The sequence below is a fragment of the Haemaphysalis longicornis genome, unplaced genomic scaffold (genome assembly GCF_048455015.1).
Source record: "Haemaphysalis longicornis isolate Haplotype H1 unplaced genomic scaffold, Haemaphysalis longicornis Haplotype H1 scaffold_2, whole genome shotgun sequence".
Lineage (NCBI taxonomy): Eukaryota > Metazoa > Arthropoda > Arachnida > Ixodida > Ixodidae > Haemaphysalis > Haemaphysalis longicornis.
In genome coordinates, this window is record NW_027526295.1 from 57,783,318 (window position 1) to 57,804,365 (window position 21,048).

General features: G+C 46.1%; 1 protein-coding gene across 1 annotated transcript; it reads left to right on the forward strand.

The window, feature by feature from the left end:
• The first annotated feature begins 205 nt into the window (after nt 1-205).
• On the forward strand, nt 206-20,766 carry LOC144167986 (uncharacterized). Its single transcript, XM_077697091.1, has 6 exons — nt 206-355; nt 7,926-7,997; nt 9,933-10,407; nt 13,649-13,737; nt 17,018-17,207; nt 20,627-20,766. The coding sequence occupies exons 1-6, from the start codon at nt 206-208 to the stop codon at nt 20,764-20,766; spliced, it is 1,116 nt and encodes a 371-aa protein (XP_077553217.1).
• The last annotated feature ends 282 nt before the right edge of the window (nt 20,767-21,048 follow it).

Consider the following 21,048-nt stretch of genomic DNA (forward strand, 5'->3'; position numbering starts at 1 on the left):
ATTATAGGCTTATAGGCTCGAAGCTGACTGTTTTAGCCAGGGAGAGGAACAAGTCGGCGATTTTGCAGCCGTAAGCAGCGGCTTGCGAGCCCCTGCACGGCGTTGCAGCGTGCGCAGCAGTCAACGCAATCCAATCCAACCCCAGCCACGACAATAAACCGGCCGGTACAAATCCTCTGTGGTACTGACTCCATTTTCCCTCAAAATGGACAAGTACGGGCTCTTCAGATTCCCCGATGAAAGCTTTGCCGTGGAGTCGGTTACACTTATAAAAGATTTTGACCCCATTAGGAAGCACAACTCGAAGACCTGGCCCGAATTCACGGGGCCAACCCAGAAGCGCAACTGGGTTAAAGTGAATTGGCCCGATGAGGACAAAAATAAAAGAGCCACCGGAACGACAAGCCTCCTACCAGCCCAGCTTGTGAAGTTAAGTCGTAAGTACTATTTTATGCCAGTCCTGTTAGCTGACACTTCCAAAACTTGTATATGCTGTCCCTACTGCTTTGTACAAGCGTCTAGATCGTTGTTTATTCAACTGTACAACTCGAACGAGGACAAACGGCCGCAAGCGACACAAACGCACGTGTTCGTTTCTTCGATATCGTCATGTGCACTGGCTGTTGAATAAAAATAAATGAGTGCGTCGAGGCTGGTCATTCATTCCTTTGCATGATGATCGACCAGATGCGAAATTTAAGGACATTCCCCCAGTTCTAGCCGCATAAACGCGTTTGTAGGCCATGTGATACCTTAGTGATGCAATCATTTTTCTTTAATTCATAGGGACTGACTACAGTGACGGGGCCCATCGCTTATAATCTGCACTACAGTGACGGGGCCCCCTCAAGACTGAACGCCAAACCCGCCGCGGTGGCTCAGTGGCTAAGGCGTTGCGCTGCTGAGCACGAGGCCGCGGGTTCGATTCCCGGCCGCGGCGGCCGCTTTTCTGATGGAGGCGAAAAGCAAAAACGCCCGTGTGTACGAGATTTCGGCGCACGGTAAAGATCCACAGGTGGTCAAAATTACTCCGGAGCCCTCCACTCGGCGCGCCTCATCGGCTGCGTTGCGTCGGCGCGATAAACCCCACAATCAATCAACTGAACGCCAACTCAAAACAAGCCGATTAGCTGCCTTATCTCGTTCCGGGATTTGGTGTAGTGGTTCCGGCGCTGACTACGGACGTTAAAGTCCCTGGTTCGGTTCTCGCACTTTTTTTTTTGTGTGTGTCCGTAGTTAGCGCTTTGTAATATCAAAACCTCACGGCCGCTTTAAAATTCACGCAATGAGAGCAGTCGGTCTTGGTTATTTACTCAAGCGGCCGAGCCGCTCCCGCTCGCTGGAGCCACGGCCGACGTTACACCCGATCTCCTCTAATTATTACCAGTGATTAATAATTAACCGTGACTCTGGCTAGTCAGTGAGCGGAAGCGGTTCGGCTGGTTAGGTAAAAATCAAGACCGACTGCTCTCGCTGAAATATTGTGAAGCGGGCGTCGGAGATCCGTCCAGATTGAGCTAGAGTTAGTCCCCATCACTGTAGTGCAGATTTTAAAGCGACAGGCCCCGTCGCTGTAGTAAGTACCTAATTCATAACACCGCGTTCTTGCATTAACGTGATGCTGTTTTCCCTGTTTGTTACGATTTTTTTATCAACAACACATGCGATTTATTGGCGGTTTTGTTACATGTGGCTTATTAATGACGGAAAAAAAACTGCTCGAAAGTGAGGCACAGGGAACACGCAAACAGGACAACGCTACTCGCAGCTGCGAAGTTTATCCCACAGACTATTATAAGAACGCAAGAACAGCCAACAGCACGCCCTGCTGTGCAAACTGATGTCTCGAGAAAACGCGATAAGCGATGAAGCGGTGGTGGTTGCCTAGATAATCGTACTGCTAAGCTTGTACCTTGCTCTGCTGTCGTTAGGTGCTTGTTACTGAAAAGGTGCGGTTCTGTTTATATGGAACGAAGTGCATGCAGTATGTATCCATACTTTTGCGCTAATTCCGGAATACCTTGAAGGCAGTCTTGTTGCGACAGACATTGTCGACGCTCAGATATCGTGTACTTTGCAAGTAGGCTGTACACTGTACATTCACCATTACTTTTAAGAAAGTAGCCCAAGACAGGCATAAACATAAATTTTTGCAGTGTATTCACTAATATGTGTCATGCGTTCTTGTTAGCGGTTCGGAGCGAACTTGAAAAGCTCCTGGACAGGATGCTTCAAGAAACACGGGACGATTCAAGGACGACGAAGACTGCCAGGGCAAGTACCTACCTTGCTGTTCTTAACGTACGGTGCACGAGAGCTGCATAGGATTTTTTTCTTTTTCATTTACTGTTTTTATTCCTTTTTTGAGTTAAGTGTAACTCTGCATGGACAATGAATTTTTTTCTCAAGGCCTCGACAGTCCGTACATGAAGACATGCAAAGAAAAGCCTGGAAGCTAACGATAGCTTGCATGGGGGTAGAACTTTGAAGATCCCTTATGTCACGGATTTAGCGGAAACTTGTTAGCCATGGTGCTTTCGGTAGATAGAATGAGCAGTCTTTGTAGAGAGGACAATGCTGGTTCTGTGGCAAAAAAATTGCTGCCGGCACTTCACTCTGCCTCTGATGGCAGCTGTCATCCTCACTTTCCAGTCCGCATGAGTGAATATGTGGGAATCGTAGATGGGTATCTTAATGTCACACCAACTTTGAACCGTGCAAATTCGCCGTGAACGTCATTGGCCTTTGAGTGGCTGGGTGTATGGGTATGCATGGAACTCCATGGTTAAGGGCTATGAATCGGCATTTGGTAGCCTCATGGAACCAGCATGACCCACATGTCATGTAGCAGTTAAGTATCATTAGGGGAAACCATAGTGCCTGGCGTTCAAAGCATGCGAGCAGGTACCTCAGGTGTGTTTCATGTTCTGGTGTAGGTGGAGTGCTTAAAGGACTGGTGAAGAGCTTTTCAAAAAAATTTTGTTGGGGGCATTACATTATGGTTTTCCTGATGCTGAATTCTAAAAACATGTTTATTTTATGTGTAAATACACCCAAACCATCTTTTTTCGCCAAAACAAATGACCCCTGCTCGAGTGCACGGTGAGAGCCCTGGCTGCCTTTCGCGATTGGCTGGCGGCAGATGACGTCATATTCGGAAGTGCCGGCGCTGCGGGGACCGCACGGCCTGAAGATATCATTCTGTCCCCATTCAGATACGGGCTAGAAGGTCCTCTGGTGAATGGAGGGCTCACACAATCTTTCCTTAGAATAGGAGAGCCTGAGGGAAGTATAAACAAAACAGGTTCGCTTGCGGCGAGCTTTAGAAAGGGGTTCTCCCCCAACGACTCATGGCCGACTTGTTTCTCGGGTGCAGGGAAGTTGCGGAGATATTGGTTCGCCGCTTCCACTACCAGCACTAGCCACAATTCCTAGCACAATTTTTCAACCCACCATCATCCCCATCCTCCAATGTGGAACGTTGTTTCTACATTTGGACAGGCGGCAACAAGCTCTGTGCAGCGGCCTGCGATGTGCGCAGGCAGTGCGGCCGGCGCCGGTCGCCACGTCGCGCAGAGGTGCTGGTGCCGGGTCGCTGCTTGGCCGGTCAGTGGAACGTGGCATTGCTGCACATACGCATGTTTTAGAATAGGGGAGTTGAACGTTGGTCACCCCGCAAAAGGTAGAGGAACCCAAGCGCAGCACGCTGGTCCCGGACGAGCCTTAGAACGCCTTCCCCAACAGCTCCAGCCGGCTCAGGTTGCACGGATCGGCGGTGTTGTTGGGAACTTTAGCTTTAGCACCAAGGGAGATAGTTGGTCGCCGCTATCTCTACAATTTCGAATGACTATCCTTAACATATAACTGATTACAAAAGAGGGAACTATGAAGCTATAAATGATGAACTAGGCAGTTTCTACGTACAATTCCAAGGCTCACATTTAACCCGCACCGTAAACGCGAACTGGGAACTGTATAAAAATGAACTTCTTAGATTACAAACCAAATACATCCCAACGCTAACCGTGACATCTGATTCAAACAACCAGTGGTTTAACCGACAGCTCAAATCAATTCTTAGCCGAAAAAAGCGTCTTTACAAATCAGCTAATCACAGTAGCAACCCAGCCACATGGGAAAAGTACCATGCGTGCGCTAAACAGTACGTTAAAGCAATAACGGAAGCAAAGAACAAATTTTTTTCCGGTGATTTACTGTCCATCCTCAAAACAAATCCTAGCAAATTTTGGCGATTACTCTCTCCCAAATCCCGGACTGTCCAACTTGAACTCACTAGCCTTAATGGGGAGCCGATAGAAAACAATGAATGCGCAACAGTTCTTAACAACTATTTTGCCTCCGTTTTTACATGTAATTCCGACACCATAACATTACCACGCTCCTTTTCTTCCACCACGTTTCCCGATATACAGATCAGCCCGGAGGGAATATCCAACCTCATCCGTAACCTTAAGCTATCATCATCATCAGGCTGCGACCATATTAACAGCAAGATTCTAAAAAACACTGAGTATTATTCCAGCCTGATTCTACATCTAATATTCACCCAGTCATTGCACTCAGGTTGCGTTCCGGACGATTGGAAGGTTGCTCAGATAGTACCATTATTTAAATCCGGTATTCGCTCACTAATTACAAACTACCGCCCAATTTCCCTAACCGGTATACCTTCCAAACTACTCGAACACATAATCACCTCTAGCTTAATGACCTACCTAGAATCAATTACATTTTTTTATCCGCACCAACATGGCTTTCGTAAACGGTTCTCATGTCATACTCAGCTCGCCGAATTCATACATGATATACTACAGGATATGGACAATAACCATCAAGTAGACGCAATTTTCTTGGATTTTTCTAAAGCATTCGATCGTGTCAGCCACAACCACCTACTTGCTAAGCTATCATCACTAAACATCCCTTCTAACCTGATATCATGGATCGAACACTTCCTAAAAGGACGCACGCAATTCACTTCGGCTAATGAGCACAAATCTTGTCTAACCAGCGTATCGTCCGGTGTCCCGCAGGGTGCAAGCCGATCGCCTCTGCTCTTCTTAATATACATAAATGACCTACCTACTAACATTACAACAAACCTAAGGCTCTTTGCAGATGACTGTGTATTGTACCAAACCATTCACGCCGCCGACGATCATTCTAACCTGCAATCAAACTTAGACAGCATTTCATTATGGTGTACAAAATGGCACATGCCATTAAACCTAACAAAATGCAAATCACTCTCATTTTCTCGGAAACGTGCCATATCTCAATACACCTATCACGTCAACAATATACCGATCAGCTCAGTCCTATCATATAAATACCTCGGGGTTCACATGACGTCACCGCTTTCTTGGTCAACGCATATCGACACCATTTGCTCGGAGGCCTCACGTACCCTCGGATATCTTCGCCGTAACCTTAAACTTGCTTCTCAAGAAATAAAAAGACTAGCCTATCTAACATTCGTAAGGCCGAAGCTGGAATATGCATCGGCCATCTGGCATCCATCACAATCATACCTAACTGTACAGCTCGAATCCATTCAAAACCGCGCTGCACGCTTTATCACCTCGCAATATTCAAGTCATGTCAGCGTCACTGCCCTTATCTCTCTCCCTTCCGACCCTTGAGTCACGCCGCGTTATTGCTCGCCTATGCCTCCTTCATAATTTCTTTTATCGACCAGAATCAAGACACACGCTACTAATGCCGCCTCACAGAATATCACCCCGCTTAAATCACACTTGCCCATTAGCTACGATAGCCGGCGGAACATCAGCATTTGCTTCGTCATTTTTTCCTAACGCTATTACTCTATGGAACGCTTTACCCGCCGACATCGTCACATGCACCAATAACAAGCAATTTAGAGATAAGCTTGAAAAGACGTTCGCATAATGCATTAACGATGTAATTCTACTGTTCTGTCTTGATGGTCCTATTGATGCTTCAACTGCTTTTTTCTTTTTGAATTCTGTTTGCTGAATTCACTGTTACCTTTGTACATTTTTTTGTAATTTTTACTTAAGGTATTCTTTGTTTGTATTTTCCTGCCTTCTTGTTCACCTTCTTTGTTCGTTCAATTGTACTCCTGCAAACCCTGTTATCCCCCCCCCCTTATGTAATGCCTCCGGGCCCTTAAGGGTATAATAAATGAAATGAAATGAAATGAAATGAAACACAGTTTTTCACCACATTATCATCCCCTTTCTCGCATGTGAAACGTTATTCCTACGTTGATAGTCATTCTAGCGATCGGGGCTGTGCTCATTCTTGCGCGCAGGTAACGCCATCCATCGGCCTCTCGCCGCATCTCTTACTCGGGCAGGCCTGTCGACGAGCCTCAGCGACCTGTCGGCGCTCCGCATCGCGATACGAATTCGATCCCCTCTTTCGAAATCACCTTGGATGACAATCCCTAGCACAATTTTTCACCTCACTATCATCCTCTCTTGCAAGTTTACCTTGCTTTTCGCGACGGCCTTGATTCTGGACGGCAGCGAAGAGCGGTCGCTGCCGCGGCATGTGTGGTGCGAGCCGTTTCGTGCGCCGTACGGGCATGCACGACCGGCGAGTGTGCGGAGCGCTTCTGCGCGCAGAAAACGCTTCATTCTTTCAGCTCGCTTGATTTCTTCTTAAAATCTAGCTATTCAGCTAAGCTGTCATCACAGCCAACAACGTTGATCGGGAAAACGAGCAAGGAGTTCGGGAAGCCCAGAGCGCTGTGGTCCCACAAATTTTCTAATTCCCTTATAATAATGGATCAGAGACTTGGGGTACCTCCGTATTTGCTTGAGCCCGTCGCTTCGCGTGTGAAGCACAGAGCAGCCGACGACACGGCCGGACCCGCGACTACTCGTGAAGGCAATGTGGTAGCCACGGGTGCTCGGGAAGGAAATCTCTGGTATCTACGAGTCGCTTTAGGGAATCACACAGTAGCATTACGGTTAAAAAATCGACGCGAAGCAACTTAAGACAATCATGATTAATAAAGTGCAGATTACACGCCTGCTTAATTCGGAAAGTTGCCCAGTAAACTGGGACACAGCGAAGCGGCGGCGCACGTCACTGGCCGTCTTCCGAATATGACGCTACTTCCGGTCGCTGCCTCTCAGTTTCTCGATCTTCCGGCGATGCGGCAGGAAGCAGTGGGCGAGGCGTAGGGTCAACTTTAACGACGAATACCGCTGTCCCCAAGCTAAAAATGACCAAAAAAACTTTACAGGCACAAACTGACCAATGTAATAATTGTAAAAAGTAGAGTTTTGCCTAGTTTTAAAAGTGCTTCAGTAGCCCTTTAAATCACTTTACTCTCACCGCATGTACCTGGGTTTGAATGTTATGTACCTCGGTTTGAATGTGGCCCTTTATCTTTTTTAGTTGCAGTAGTTTTTGGGATGCTCTGTTGCCAACAATGGCCGGATTTTTGCATCTTGGTACACATAATTATTTATACAAAATTGCACCTTTTTACTTCCCTCTCCTTTTGGCAACTTAGCTCTTGCTGAATTCCTGGTCACAGCAGATATTTTTGCGACACAATAAAACAAATTTTGAACCCTTCTCTACATGGTGCACCTCATATCCCTGGTGTATGTTAAGTACAGAAATCTTGAATTAGTGCCTCTGCTCTCAGCATTTTTGCTTATCCATCACACCCTTTCATTTTTAATGTCAAAACAACCTGTGTGGAGTTTTCTCGGGTTGGCACTTTTCAGCACGATGGCCTCATATATTCAATGCTAGAAGTTATATTGCCAGTCTCCTTTAAAGATTGCAAGAAAGTTTTCTAGCATTAAAGTTTTTTTGTTACTTTGGTAAACTAGGAGGGAATTCAATAGTTTTGTTTCACAAAGTATGTTCTCACTGTGTTTCTTTTTGCATCACTAAAGGCCCGGAAACGAAAGGCAGTGGCATTGGAGGACCGGGTTCTGCAGCGACTCAGGCAGGAGGCCAACGAAAAGGTACTGGTGCGCATTTATAAGGATGTTATGCTGCTTTGCTGAAGGTACTTCAGCGCACTAAGTGTTTGATGTTGCATATGGTTTAATTGCTAACGTTCTGATTATTGCAAAACCCTGTTTTTGCCCACAAATAAATGGGGGAGGGTTATTCCCTTTTGCAAAATATTGAAGTGAAATAGCCGTGCATTCTCTTCAAGTGACATTGCTGATATCTTAGAGTGGTCATGAAGACAAAATGCCAGTTTGGTTCATAAGGAAGACTGCTTTGCCGTTGTGACAATAATACGAATTTTAGAGCAAACTTCAAACAAATAATGGGGATATGAAAGCAAACATGTGCATCAGTAGAAATTTTCTAGCAGCTTTCAGGCAACTTTTCTATGATGCCACAAAATGTTGTTTGTGCTGCTAGTGCCCGCTCAACTAACCCTTCGCTAATGCACATGACCGGGCAATTGTTGTGAGGCCTCTAGTTTCGTTTTTCGTTCTAGTTAAAACTTTTCGGGGCTGGAATGGAGCTGGCTGAGGTACTGAAGCCTAGCTCTTTTATATTAAACAGTTTTATTTTTCTTCATGACCCCTTTAAATGGTTTTTGTGACAGAGACAAAGGGATTTGTTTGCCAACAAAAACAAACCTCATACATAAAACAAAGTTCCTGCTTTGTCACATCAGTTTTTACCAAAGTCATTGCTAGTTCAGCATTGCTGCCATGGAGGCCAGTGAATGGGAAAGCTGACTGGTCGATACATGATTTCGAAACATAAGAATAGCGCATGGATGAGACAAGTGCATACCTGCCAACTCTCCCGAATTATCCGGAAGAAGCACAAGCTCTGTACACAAGGGGTCTTACACCATTTCAATTCAGGTTAGAGCAACTGCTTGAAGCAAGGCGTTGCCTGACAAAAAAACTGGGAAAAATAGAAGCGTTAACGCAGGTTAGTTCATTTTCCCACCCCTGCACTTTTGAACCAACACATGCTTACCTCAGAAAAAAAAACATGCTCAGGCTTTGAGGAAATTGTCCTAACAAATTCATGGTTTGATATCAACAACGTCCTCATTGAAAAAGGTGTTTACAATGCGTGGAAGTAACCTTGAAAAAGGTGGCTGCTGTATTCTTCCTGCTACATTGCCGCGCCCCCTTTGCACTGAAAATAAAACCGACACTTCTTTACCAGTGTTCCTGCATTTGTTCAGTTGTGCGCACAAAAGCTGTGCTTGCTGTTCTGCCTAGTGCATTGCCCTTGGGCGAAACAAAAACGATAAAGAGACACCAGAACAGGTGGCAACCTCTGTGATTGAACGCTATATTCATATTTTACATGAATCACTTCCAGTGGTGAATTCGTTGAGCTAAGCTGTCGATATTGCTGCTCAACAGTTGTTATCATTGTATTAGTTTTGGTGGCTTCTGTGAGCAGTAAAAAAAAAAGCAAAATCCAAAAAACTAATAAAAATACCCCTAAAACCTTCTCAGCACTGATCCAGTGCAGTTATAACGGGAACAAAAAAGAAAACGGGTGAGGTAGCAGTATGTAATACTCAGCAAACTAAGCACACATCAACAGGTAAATTTTGATCATAATGTTGCTATTAGCAGGAAGTTACAGAAAGTTGCGATGGCTCAAAAAATAAAATCTTCACAGTGCACAAGAGTCAAAAAGGAGGCGACATTAATGGGCATGGTTGTCAGCGAAATTCTCTTACTTCCCCTGCTTGAAATGTCTAACAAGATTTCAGGACACGAAAAGAGTTGTCTGATAAATAGCCTCATTGTGATCAAACCTGTTCTGGAGGGAAAATTCGAGGTATGGCCGTCTATCAGTGGTTTTGTGGAAAGCACCTTTTAAAATCGGGACTTCCGTGTTTTGAAGAAGGCATGATAGGGCTGGCTATGTCTTGGCCATTCAAAGCCTTTGCTTGCTTCCAGAGTACCCGGGACCTGGAAAATGACCCTGAGGCTGCAGCAACCACGGCTGAGGCACGAGCTGTGGTAGGCAAAGCCTACAGCACCGAAGTCAAGACCACAACACAAGCCGACGCCAGGGTTGCGGAGGCTGAGCCCAGGGCCGCTGAGGCTGAGGCCAGGGCCGCTGAGGCGGAGGCCAGGGCCGCTGAGGCGGAGGCCAGGGCCGCTGAGGCCGAGGCCAGGGCTGCTGACGCCGAGGCCAGGGCCGGTGACGCCGAGGCCAGGGCCGGTGATGCCGAGGCCAGGGCCACTGAAGCCGAGGCCAGGGCCATTGATTCCGAAGCCATGGCAGCAGAAGCCGATGCCAAGGCTGTTGGCGTGGACGACTCGCGCTTGGAGATTTTGGAAGCACGGGTTGAGGCAGCTGAGAGCAGGGCTTTCGAAGCCGAATCCAAAGCCCTGTTTGCAGTGGATTCTCTGTACCCACTTCTAGAAGGTATGAATCAAAAATTGTCACCTCTAGCAACACCTTCTGTTGAGCATTTCCTGTCGCGTTAGCTGATAATGGCTTCTGACGGCCATTTTCCTGTTGCTCTCTCTTTCCCTGCCTCACCTGCTAGCCTTCCCGCATGCTCCCAGCCTAAGTAGTGTCCACCTGCCAAGCAGGCAGCTTCACAGAAATTATGTAACAATTTACAGCGCTTGTCTACCATTTTCCTTTCACCTCCATGTTTGGAGCCTCTAGGATACCTACTTTGGTCTCTCACCCATAGTGTGGCATGTGCCTTCAGGCATGTCTCAGGTGTCCCTAGTGCTCACATTCGAAAAGGAGCAGTAGGGCTTTACAGCCTAGTTCAGTTCTGCTATCTATTGGCTTCTGTTAGCAGTTTTGTTTGGTTCAGATGCGGCTCACATGCCTTGTGTGCATGTGCCATACGGTGTTGCTGCCTTTGCTGCCGTTGCTGCCTTAATTGTTTATTTAAACAGTGGCCCGTCAGGTGAATGTAAACCTCGCAACGGCAGCATGGTCACCTGTAGTTACAGAACTTGTAGATGTAGAATGCTCACTTCAAACTAGCGGTGTCTTGTTTTTCCTTTTAGCATACGGGGGCACAGTCAAGCAAACTTGTGATAGGAGGAAATAGCTAACTTTCTGTGCCTGTTGACTGCATTCTTCTGATGGCGCACCATTTTTTACACATAAAGGACAACTACTGGGTTTTGCACTTAGGGCAGCTGTCTTATGGCCCATGGTGCACTTCACCTTTCAGAAAGTCTCAACCAGCACTGACAAAACCTTTGAAGGAAAACTAGTCTTTTACAGCCTAGCATATAGCTCTAGGCCCTGTTTTTCGTTCAAAAGATAGCTGCGGTTTGACATCAATGCGAGCTGTATTTTGAAAACAATCAGGCTATGTGGCTGAGTTATACCCGTGCCACACGTACATGAAAATGATATTCAGTGTTTAAGGCCTTAAAGTACCGAATTACATTATTTGGGCAGATCGTGCTGCATGCAAAAATTCAAAGTATTCGGCATGATAATCAACAAAGAAATGCACCAATATTTTAGAAGCTTTTAAAGTAGAGAAAAATATTTACAAGGGTTAAAATTGTTTTTTGTAATGTCATGAGAAATAGTGTTTTCTAAAAAATGGTGTGAGCCGTTTCTAAAAGTCGCTTCAGCAACTGTGGTTGCCTGCCAACGGTAGCCAAATCTGAAAAATTCAAAACGACGACTAACACGATGTTTTGCCTTTTGCTGCTATTTTAGTGAACTTTATCCTTATGAGAACTTCCCCACCAAAAGTGCACAAAAAAGCGTCTTATTTCGAAGTTAAACCCTTTGAGGGTTGAATTTTTTTGCCAAATGCGACTCCCCCAGGGTCGATTTTTTTTTACTTCTGATTTAAATTTTTCGGGTGAACCTATTTCAAGAAAAAATTATCGTAATTTTTTTAGGGTGACCATAGTGAAGTGACAAAAAAATCGTTTCTGTCGTTACATATATGTGGTTTATTGATGAGTAACACAAGAAAAATTCTAAATAAAAACGAGAGAGCAACAAGCTGGCACCTTTTCAGTGAATCAAAATCAGATAGACATCAGTTTAGCGGGCGCAAAAAGCGGGAAGCACCCGGAGGACGATACCAAAACCAGCCGCTGCGCGTGGGGCCGGATGCTGGAGCAATAGATGGCGCACCGCCCCTAAAATAAAAATAAAAAGGAGAAAAGAGCCTCATCAGTTTCGCAGGTGACCTTGGTCTGTGGTAGGCGCAAGAAGCGAGAGGTGCCCGGTGGGCGACATCCAGCGCGCCCCCTTGTTAGCGGATGCGCAAGCAATAGCCGGCGCGCCACTGAGGTAAATCATAAAAAATAAAAAGAAGAGCCATCGGTGCAAGAAAAAAATTTGACGTATTTCCGGAGTGTGGCAGCACATGCCAAGCAAGAGAAGTTGGCGAAAAAGACACGCTTTTTAAAGATACAAGTATTGCCGTATATGTACGTCATTGACTGTTTTGAAAGTGTTTGCCGATGCCGTACATGTACGCCCGTGACCCTCAAAGGGTTAACTACATTTCTGTGACAACTCTCTGGTGCTGAGAGTTTTGTTGGTTTCATTTGATGCCCATCGTGTTCGAGAGTAGGCAGATTTAAGGCATTCATGAAGGCGAATGAGTTGTGCGGAACTCCTTAAACCGAAAATGGCATTAGATTTTTGCGTGTAGCAGTGAGTTAATGGCATTAAAACTTAAAGGGACCCTGCAACACTCTGAGCAGTGCAAGTAAACCTGCGCAACGTTTAGATTACACTGCCAGGAATACCTAAGCCAAATATACACGTGCACGTGAAGCAGTGAGTGCGCAAATCGCTGTGAAAGACGTGGAAAAACCAACCGCACTCTCTCCAGTTCTTGCACCCTTCAGGCCATGCCCCCCTGGCATGGCCTGGGCGACGTCATAGACTCCATGGCTGCCCGATCGGCTGTCACTGGTCAACTTCTGGCTAATTTCTCCCATTTCCGCCGTCGTCATCGCTGTGTACGAACCTCTTCTATGTCTTAACCTGTAGGCACAGTTCTGCCGTTTCTCTTGTGTTTTGAGTGTGCACGGAGTTTGAGTAACGAGCTGAATACTTCCTTTTCAACGGGACCAATCGACTACAAACGTTTATTGCATCAAAAACGCCCTACCAGCCCGAGCGCTTGCTTGCGAGCAGGCAACCATGCCTGCTTTTTTGTGGCACCAGACCGGAAATAGGCGCCTCCACGTTGCGGAGAAAATGAGAAAACTCCCCGGCCTGTGATATATCGAAGGCTGCGAAGAGAACGCCGCGAGCCGCCCCCCTCTCCGGGAGAGAGCGCGCAGCTTTTGTCGCTTTGTCCGTGGTCTAGTTGGGAGGGAACGATTATGTGCGATTTCTCATTGCGCGTAGTTTCGGTGATAGTGAACGGATTTCAATAATTCTTGCGGGAGGAGATTGCTGGGACAATAGACTTTACCCCAAAATACATTGCTAGCAGTCGATTGTAACTGTTGTAGGGCCCCTTTAAGGCATTAAGCACTTAATGTCATTTTTCGTGTACGTATGGCATGGGTATTACCTTAAACATGCAGTCTGTGTTGCAGAGTTCTTGCACTAGCCACCTCTCAGAAAAATTGACCTGTGCACTGCAGCTATGCACCTGTTATATACACACATCTGTATGTACTTGTTTTCTCTCTCGGCTTTTTAGGGATGCCTGCACTCTTTGCGGACATAAAATCGTGCATGGTGAATCGGCCTCTGGGAGAGAATGTCGCAGCTGGGAGTGGTGGCGCATGTGTAAGTCTGGACACCAAATCTGTGATACTAGCCGAGGCATATTTTCTCTTAACAGAAACAAATTTACAGTGTGTGGGATAGTTTAAATAAAAAGTCCTGGGATGCTTAATTATATCCAAGTTCGACAGCTAAAGCAAGTTGGAAGAGACTGATGCTTATGCATAAATGTCTGAAAGGGCCAGGAACAGAAAATTTATTTGCTTTAGCTTAATGTTATCTGCTTGAACAACATTTCAGGAACATAAATGTGGAATATTTTATCAACTCATTGCTTTAAATTTTAATCAGTGTCTTTCAAATACTGATTTTGAGGTGCATCTCAACAGACCTTGGACGCTATCAGTTGGCAGCAAAACATTCGAGAGTTACACGCCCTTTGTGTGGGTGCGCTTTGTACAGCTGTTAACCATGTAATTCAAAAATAACGTCCTTTATCAGTTGCCATTGACAGTTTTCTGTCCATGTGCCCTGGCGGTGTGACTGCTCTGATTATTTTGGCAACAACTGTAACAGAACTCTGACCTTGCACATAGTTTTCTTGCTGGATCTTGCATTCTTTTGCTGAATATTTTCAGAATTTTACCTCTGTTGTGTAAGATGGCATCAAGCCACTCGAAAAAGAAAAAAAAACTTTTTTATGTGTGATTATAACTTGTGGGAGCCACAGAAGTGCACAGGAGTAAAAAATAGAGTGCATGTGAAAAAAATTGGCTCCAGTCCATGCTGTGAAGGTGGTTGGAAAGCAAAGCTTTAAACGACACCCACAGCAATTGCCCATGTGACGTCACTTGAATTCACACATGTGGCTCTACAAAGAGTGAAACCAGAGATTCTGCCAGCCGTTACCTGGAATTCGAGGGTGCACCATCCGAGCACAGCAGCAGCGTCGGCCACGGCCGGGATGGAGCGGTGAACGCTGCCGCTGCTGTAGCCCAGTTGTGAGTCGGCAGAATGGAGGAGCGTCTTTCGAAGGTTGAGACAGCAGAACCTAGCCATCCTGATGTGCTAGCTCGGGGCAACACCACGGCGTGACACAAGCGCGAACATTGATTGCTTGTTGAGGTTTAACGCGCCGACGCAACGCAGGCGATGAGGCGCACCGTAGTGGAGGGCTCCGGATTAATTTTGACCACCTGGGGATCTTTATCGTGCGCCGAAATCTCGTACACACGGGCGTTTTTGCTTTTCGCCTCCATCAGAAAAGTGGCCGCCGTGGTCGGGAATCGAACCCGCGACCTCGTGCTGAGCAGCGCAACGCCTTAGCCACTGAGCCACCGCGGCGGGTCACAAGCGCGAACACCAAAACAATACGACATGTGAGCTTAGGGATTCCCATTTATACCCATTTAAACTAGTTACTTCAGTAAGTTTGAGAATTGCGAGAAAGCTCAGTGAACTTTTATAATCACTATTTATCAGAACCAGTTTCTACTTTCGCCTTTTGCAATACCTCTAAAAAACAACCGAATTGGTATTCACCTTTTTAAAAACACAGTTCCATTCGTGCAAGCAATGCGCAAAAGGTAGTTGTTTAGCGGCCAGATGTCTGTATGTGGTCTCCACATCTCCTTTTCACGCCCTGCAAACCAATCCTTAACGTATCCTTGCCATGTCAGCACTTAATTCTATCGGGTCCGGGTTACCCAGTAGGTGCTGTCGAACAAGTTAATCAAGCTGTGCAAAGGAAGCACGCAATTGACGCGAAGCACACCAGGACAGGCCAAAAACTACCGTCACTAAAACAGCCGATGAAACCGACCCTGCAATGCGCCCACCGGTGCAAGCAGGCAGCTGTGTGCGGGGAACGGTTGGGTGATGATGCCCTATTGCTGCGCCATCGGGGAGTGAAAACTGCCCTCCCATCCTCATCCGCGTTAGGAGTTTGTTGTCCCGCACGCCACGAAGGAATCGTTGGCTAATAGAGATAGAAAGCTTTGCTTTAAAATGCAGCTTAAAAACTGGTTTGTATGTGCAGTCCAGAATTCTGGTCTACCTTTCAAAAATTTCAATTCACCTAGTGCTGTAACTGCTAACATAATGTTGAATGCAAGCCATAGGTGAGGATATTGAAGTGACTAAACTGCTAACAGAATTATTCATTGCACGTAAGCAATCGAATTACATATAAGTGGTTTTAGGATGCGCAGTGTCACTGTTCCTCGCTTGGTATTATTGTGCTTGGTGAAGGAAAAATGAGTTGACCCTAACTTCCGAACACTAGAAGTTCCTTCAATAATTGTGTTTATATAATAAACAACCCTTTTAATGTTTGAACGGGGAAGCAAACAACTTAACTCGCGCACACAAAAGCTAGCTGGAAACGTAGACTACCGCATGTATGCTTCCGATGTACCAGTTAAAGACAAAGGAAACAGGTTTTATTGTTGGCCGATACTGCCTTGTTTAGACTTGTGGCTGGACCCGCTGTGGTGGCTCCGTGGCTAAGGCGTGCTGCTGAGCACGATGACGCAGGTTCGATTCGCGGCCGCGGCGGCCGCTTTTCTGATGGAGGTGAAAAGCAAGAACGCCCATGTGTACGAGATTTCGGCGCATGTTAAAGATTCCCTGCAGGTGGTCAAACTTATTCCGGAGCCCTCCACTACGACGCGCCTCATTGTCTTGCGTTGCATCGGCGCGTTAAACCCCACAATCATTCTTCAATCAATTAAAAACGCATGTAAAATATTTCACTATGTTACTTGTGACCCCCCCCCCCATTAGATCTCCCTAATGACATCCCGGCGAACCTGGCAGGTATGCATGTGCCAAATAGTCAATGAGTAAAGAAATTACCATTCAAGCAGTAGTCACGTTGCTATTAGAAAGGTGTGCCCCTACTCTCCATGCTGTATGCGTACTCTGAAGCCTATCAAGGGGCATGCCCTCAAAGTAGCACGTACCCAAACTATAGTATTGGAGAACACTTCATAAGCAGGAATGTATGCTTTCTTAACACAATATTCACTGGTTTGTGCAAGAAAAGTGCCGGTCATTTGCACCGAATTTGCCAAAAATGCATGGTATAGTAGTCTGCAGTGCCTGCTGGAAGGTTGTTCATGTTTCGCTAACTCATAGTATATGTTCACGTTTCACATGAAGGAAGGGAGCCCTGTGTATGAGCTTCTGTGCAAGGTACCAAATGTAATAGAACTAGTTTAAGAACACACCAAAATCCAGCTTATTGGTGGCTGCTTATCGATACTTTGAAACAAAGGTGCTGTGTCTAGGTCATCAAAGTATAACTTGGTGAACTGGCTTGTCTGCTTTCTTCCTGTCGCAGGTCCAGTTTGGCACAACCCGGATCCCAACGATACGCCTGCTCAGGCTGAGCAACACGCCGCCGCTATACACCCAAGAGCTGGCCCAGATGGTTTTCGGAAACGATACCCTGGGCAGGTGCTGCCTGAAGGGGTCACTGAGCGGCGGCGGCAAAACCGCTTTAGATAAGGAAACACTGGACGATATTATTGGTGAGGCTGTTTGCACACTGCAAGTAGTCACTTCACTGAATAATCTTACATGTAGCACTGTTGCCAAATAACATGATTGTTGCAGCTCACTTGCTTTGGGTACTTATTTGTACCCACTGGGTGTCATGCTGAGCATGACATTGTGGCAGCTGTTTTTTGTTTTTTTTAGCAAAAAAAACTAGATTGTGGGGGGCTGAATCTGAGAGTTTGTTAAAGATCTAGGGATGCTTTAAAGTAAATTATAGCCCTCTGCTATGGTGTGCCTTTTAGCCCAAGAAAAATGATAACGTCTAGAGCCACAATAAAAAAATCATATTAAAACAAGCTTGGGTTTAAGAAATCAGCATTTTATCACTCATTCACAAGAGATTTACCTTGATAACCACATCTAAATCTGTGGCAAGCAAGAAAATGTTTCAGGGCATGCTAGCACAAGTGGTGCCCACTGTATATGTAGCTATGCCTTAAAAAATACATTTAGCAAAATTTTAAGCGGTATTTTTTGGGCAAGTATTTAGCACTAAGGAACTGTGTTGTATGTATACATCATAATTTAACTTTCTAAGTCGTGAAATGACTCGGCATGTATCTGTCCAGCAGCTTACTTTAAAAGGGCAATAAATGGGTTTTCAATACTGTGATTTCACACCGTGCGGTTGAGTATGTGTTCACGACAAAATATCGCAAATATTGCCCCTCTGCATAATGCAGGCGTTGTATAAACATGAAAAATAGATTTTTCTTTCATTGTTTAGCTGTCACGTGTTGCCTGTCATGAGCGACACTCCCGAGAGGAGGTATGGGCACTAAAGAAGTAGAGTGTGAAGGAAAAGTTCCACAAGCAAAAGTTGAATGAGGAGGACGGCGAGGAACAAGAAGGCCAGGCTACATTCCTCGAACGACACCCAGTTTTCTCGGACCCTGGGCAGAGCCGAGCGACACATCGGGCAGGCGAACAAGATCCAGGCTGTGTTCCCGGACAGAGAACCCGCAGCACCGCACTGTCGGCGGTTCCAGGCGACATCAAGCACCAGGCAACGAGAACCAGTTGAGCTGCTGGCGTGGGACGCCTGGCCCGGGCACTCACAGCAGTTCTGGCATGCACCGGGGACTCTGCACTGCTTACTCCTGTCATCAATGACTGATTCCGCAATGAGCAGGCCCCACTGGACATGACTCGCACCAGCTCCGCGTGCAACCGACAGAAACAGCTAATGACATAAGAGGCATCCTGGCACAATACAACAGCAGGCAAGGTTGTGTGCAAACATTTTATCAAGAACGTTCAGGCACAGTGGGCAGGCTAGTGATTTGGTGACTCGTGTAAATGTCATCCCCATAAATACAATGCTTCTCCAGATCTGTTTAACAGTTTCTCCGGATCTATTATCTGCTTAGCTGGTTTGAAAGTGACAGGAAAAAATGGATCCTAGTAGGCTCGCCAAAATGTCACATTGATCAAGTAAGTGGATTACAATGAAAACATTGTATTTATGGGGATGACATTTACACGAGTCACCAAATCACTAGCGTGCCCACTGTGCAATGTTTTCATTGTAATCCACTTACTTGATCGATGTGACATTTTGGCGAGCCTACTAGGATCCATTTTTTCCTGTCACTTTCAATCCAGCTAAGCAGATAATAGATCCGGAGAAACTGTTAAACAGATCTGGAGAAGCATTGTATTTATGGGGATGACATTTACACGAGTCACCAAATCACTAGCCTGCCCAGTGTGCCTGAACGGTCCTGATAAAATGTTTGCACACAACCTTGCCTGCTGTTGTCTTGTGCCAGGATGCCTCTTATGTCATCAGCTGTTTCTGTCGGTTGCACGCGGAGCTGGTGCGAGTCATGTCCAGTGGGGCCTGCTCATTGCGGAATCAGTCATTGCTGACAGGAGTAAGCAGTGCAGAGTCCCCGGTGCATGCCAGAACTGCTGTGAGTGCCCGGGCCAGGCGTCCCACGCCAGCAACTCAACTGGTTCTTGTTGCCTGGTCCTTGATGTCGCCTGGAACCGCCGACAGTGCGTTGCTGCGGGTTCTCTGTCCGGGAACACAGCCTGGATCTTATTCGCCGGCCTGATGTGTCGCTCGGCTCTGCCCAGGGTCCGAGAAAACTGTGTGTCGTTCGAGGAATGTAGCCTGGCCTTCTTCCTCCTCTCCGTCCTGCTCATTCAACTCTTGCTTGTGGAACCTTTCCTTCACACTCTTCTTCTTTAGTGCCCATACCTCCTCTCGGGCGTGTCGCTCATGACGTCAACGTTCAAACTAGCATTGATGTAGCTATTTGTCATGCAGCCTCTGTGATGCAACTGGCACTGAAGTCGATGGCACCGCTGTTTGCGTGCGAATCCTTGACCTGCCCTTCTCTAGGCAGGTCCCATCGAATGCTGCAGCCAACCACGTGTTTGGTTCTGGGGGACCCTCCTAGTTGTTCCGATGGGTTGGGTGGCCGCCCGTGTGAGCGAATCTCAGGCACGGTGTATCTTTGTAGGACGAATGTCATCTCCACCATCCTTTGCACAAGCTTAGCTGAGTTTGTAGATATAGCACATTCTTTACAAGGATGGATAATTAAGAAAAGCATGCAGTGTCTTCTCTAAGCAGAAACACTTTGCGTGCAGCCACTGCATCTGCCATGCCAGGGGGCTGCGTGCACACACGAATTGACATGTGCCACAACAGCACAAACTTGTTGCTGATTACCAGAGCAGAACTATGGTGAATACCAACTTAAACTTGCATAAGGGGATGGTAGTGCGGTGAGAAATTGTGCAAGGGTTTGTTGTTGGCACGGCTTGTTAAAGCGGGGACCAAATAATTCCAGTGATGCTGAGCCTTCTCTAGGCGAATTGAACGAGGATGGACCTGTTTGCCTTAGCAGCGCCACATGCAAGAAATGCTAGTGAGCTTCTAATAGTTAATGGAAGTCTTGAAAAATTATTGGGCGAGCATGTTGTGTTTTGGAGTGCACTATCTAGTCCAAATGCTCAGTTCCCTTTTTCAAAAACTGATGTGCGAAACCTAGCACAGTGGACACAATGAGCAATGCAACTAACAGTACGTGGAGCATTCACGATGGCTGCTAAAAGAAAGTGCGACGTGCCGAGTGGAGCCAGTGGCTGCATGTATCTCGCAGTATAAGGGCCTTGACAGCTTTCTAGGTGTTCCTGCTTTGAGCTGGTCACCTCATAGCACCTACAGTGCTTTGAGGCACACAAAAAAAAAGAGCAACAGCCCTAGGCTATATATGTAGCACTTTTCAGTGAACAACAACTTGGCTAATGCTGAACGCTTTCAAACCATTTTTTTATGGACATTCCTTTGATCATACTTCAACGATTGCACATGTAAAATTGCAGCCTCTTAAACCTTGTATAGGACTGCCCTTAAATCTGTTTTGTTCTTTTTCAGTCCATGTGCTGGAGACATTCTCCAACGTGACGGAGTCTGACGTCCGTAGCTACCTGCGCCGCAAATGCAACAATGCGGCTACAGCTTTAAAGAAAAGAGGAAGTGCCGCCACACAGGCGCCAGCTTCTATCGCTGAATAAACAAAGTTGTGCTTCGTCTGGGACCTCGAGAATTTTGAGTTTCTTGTGTGGGTTATTCTGCATGGCTTGTTGCATGCTTGAAGGAAGCAATACATTCAGTAATGCATTCTAAATGCATTTTAAGTTTAGCACTTTAATGCACTTTTAATGAGATTTAAATACATTTAAAATACTATTGCAACTGCACTTTGAGTGCATTTTAATGCACTTCAAATGTATTTGATATAATATTTTAAGTGCACTTCTAGCACACTCTTGATTTGGCATGAATACATTTAAAAT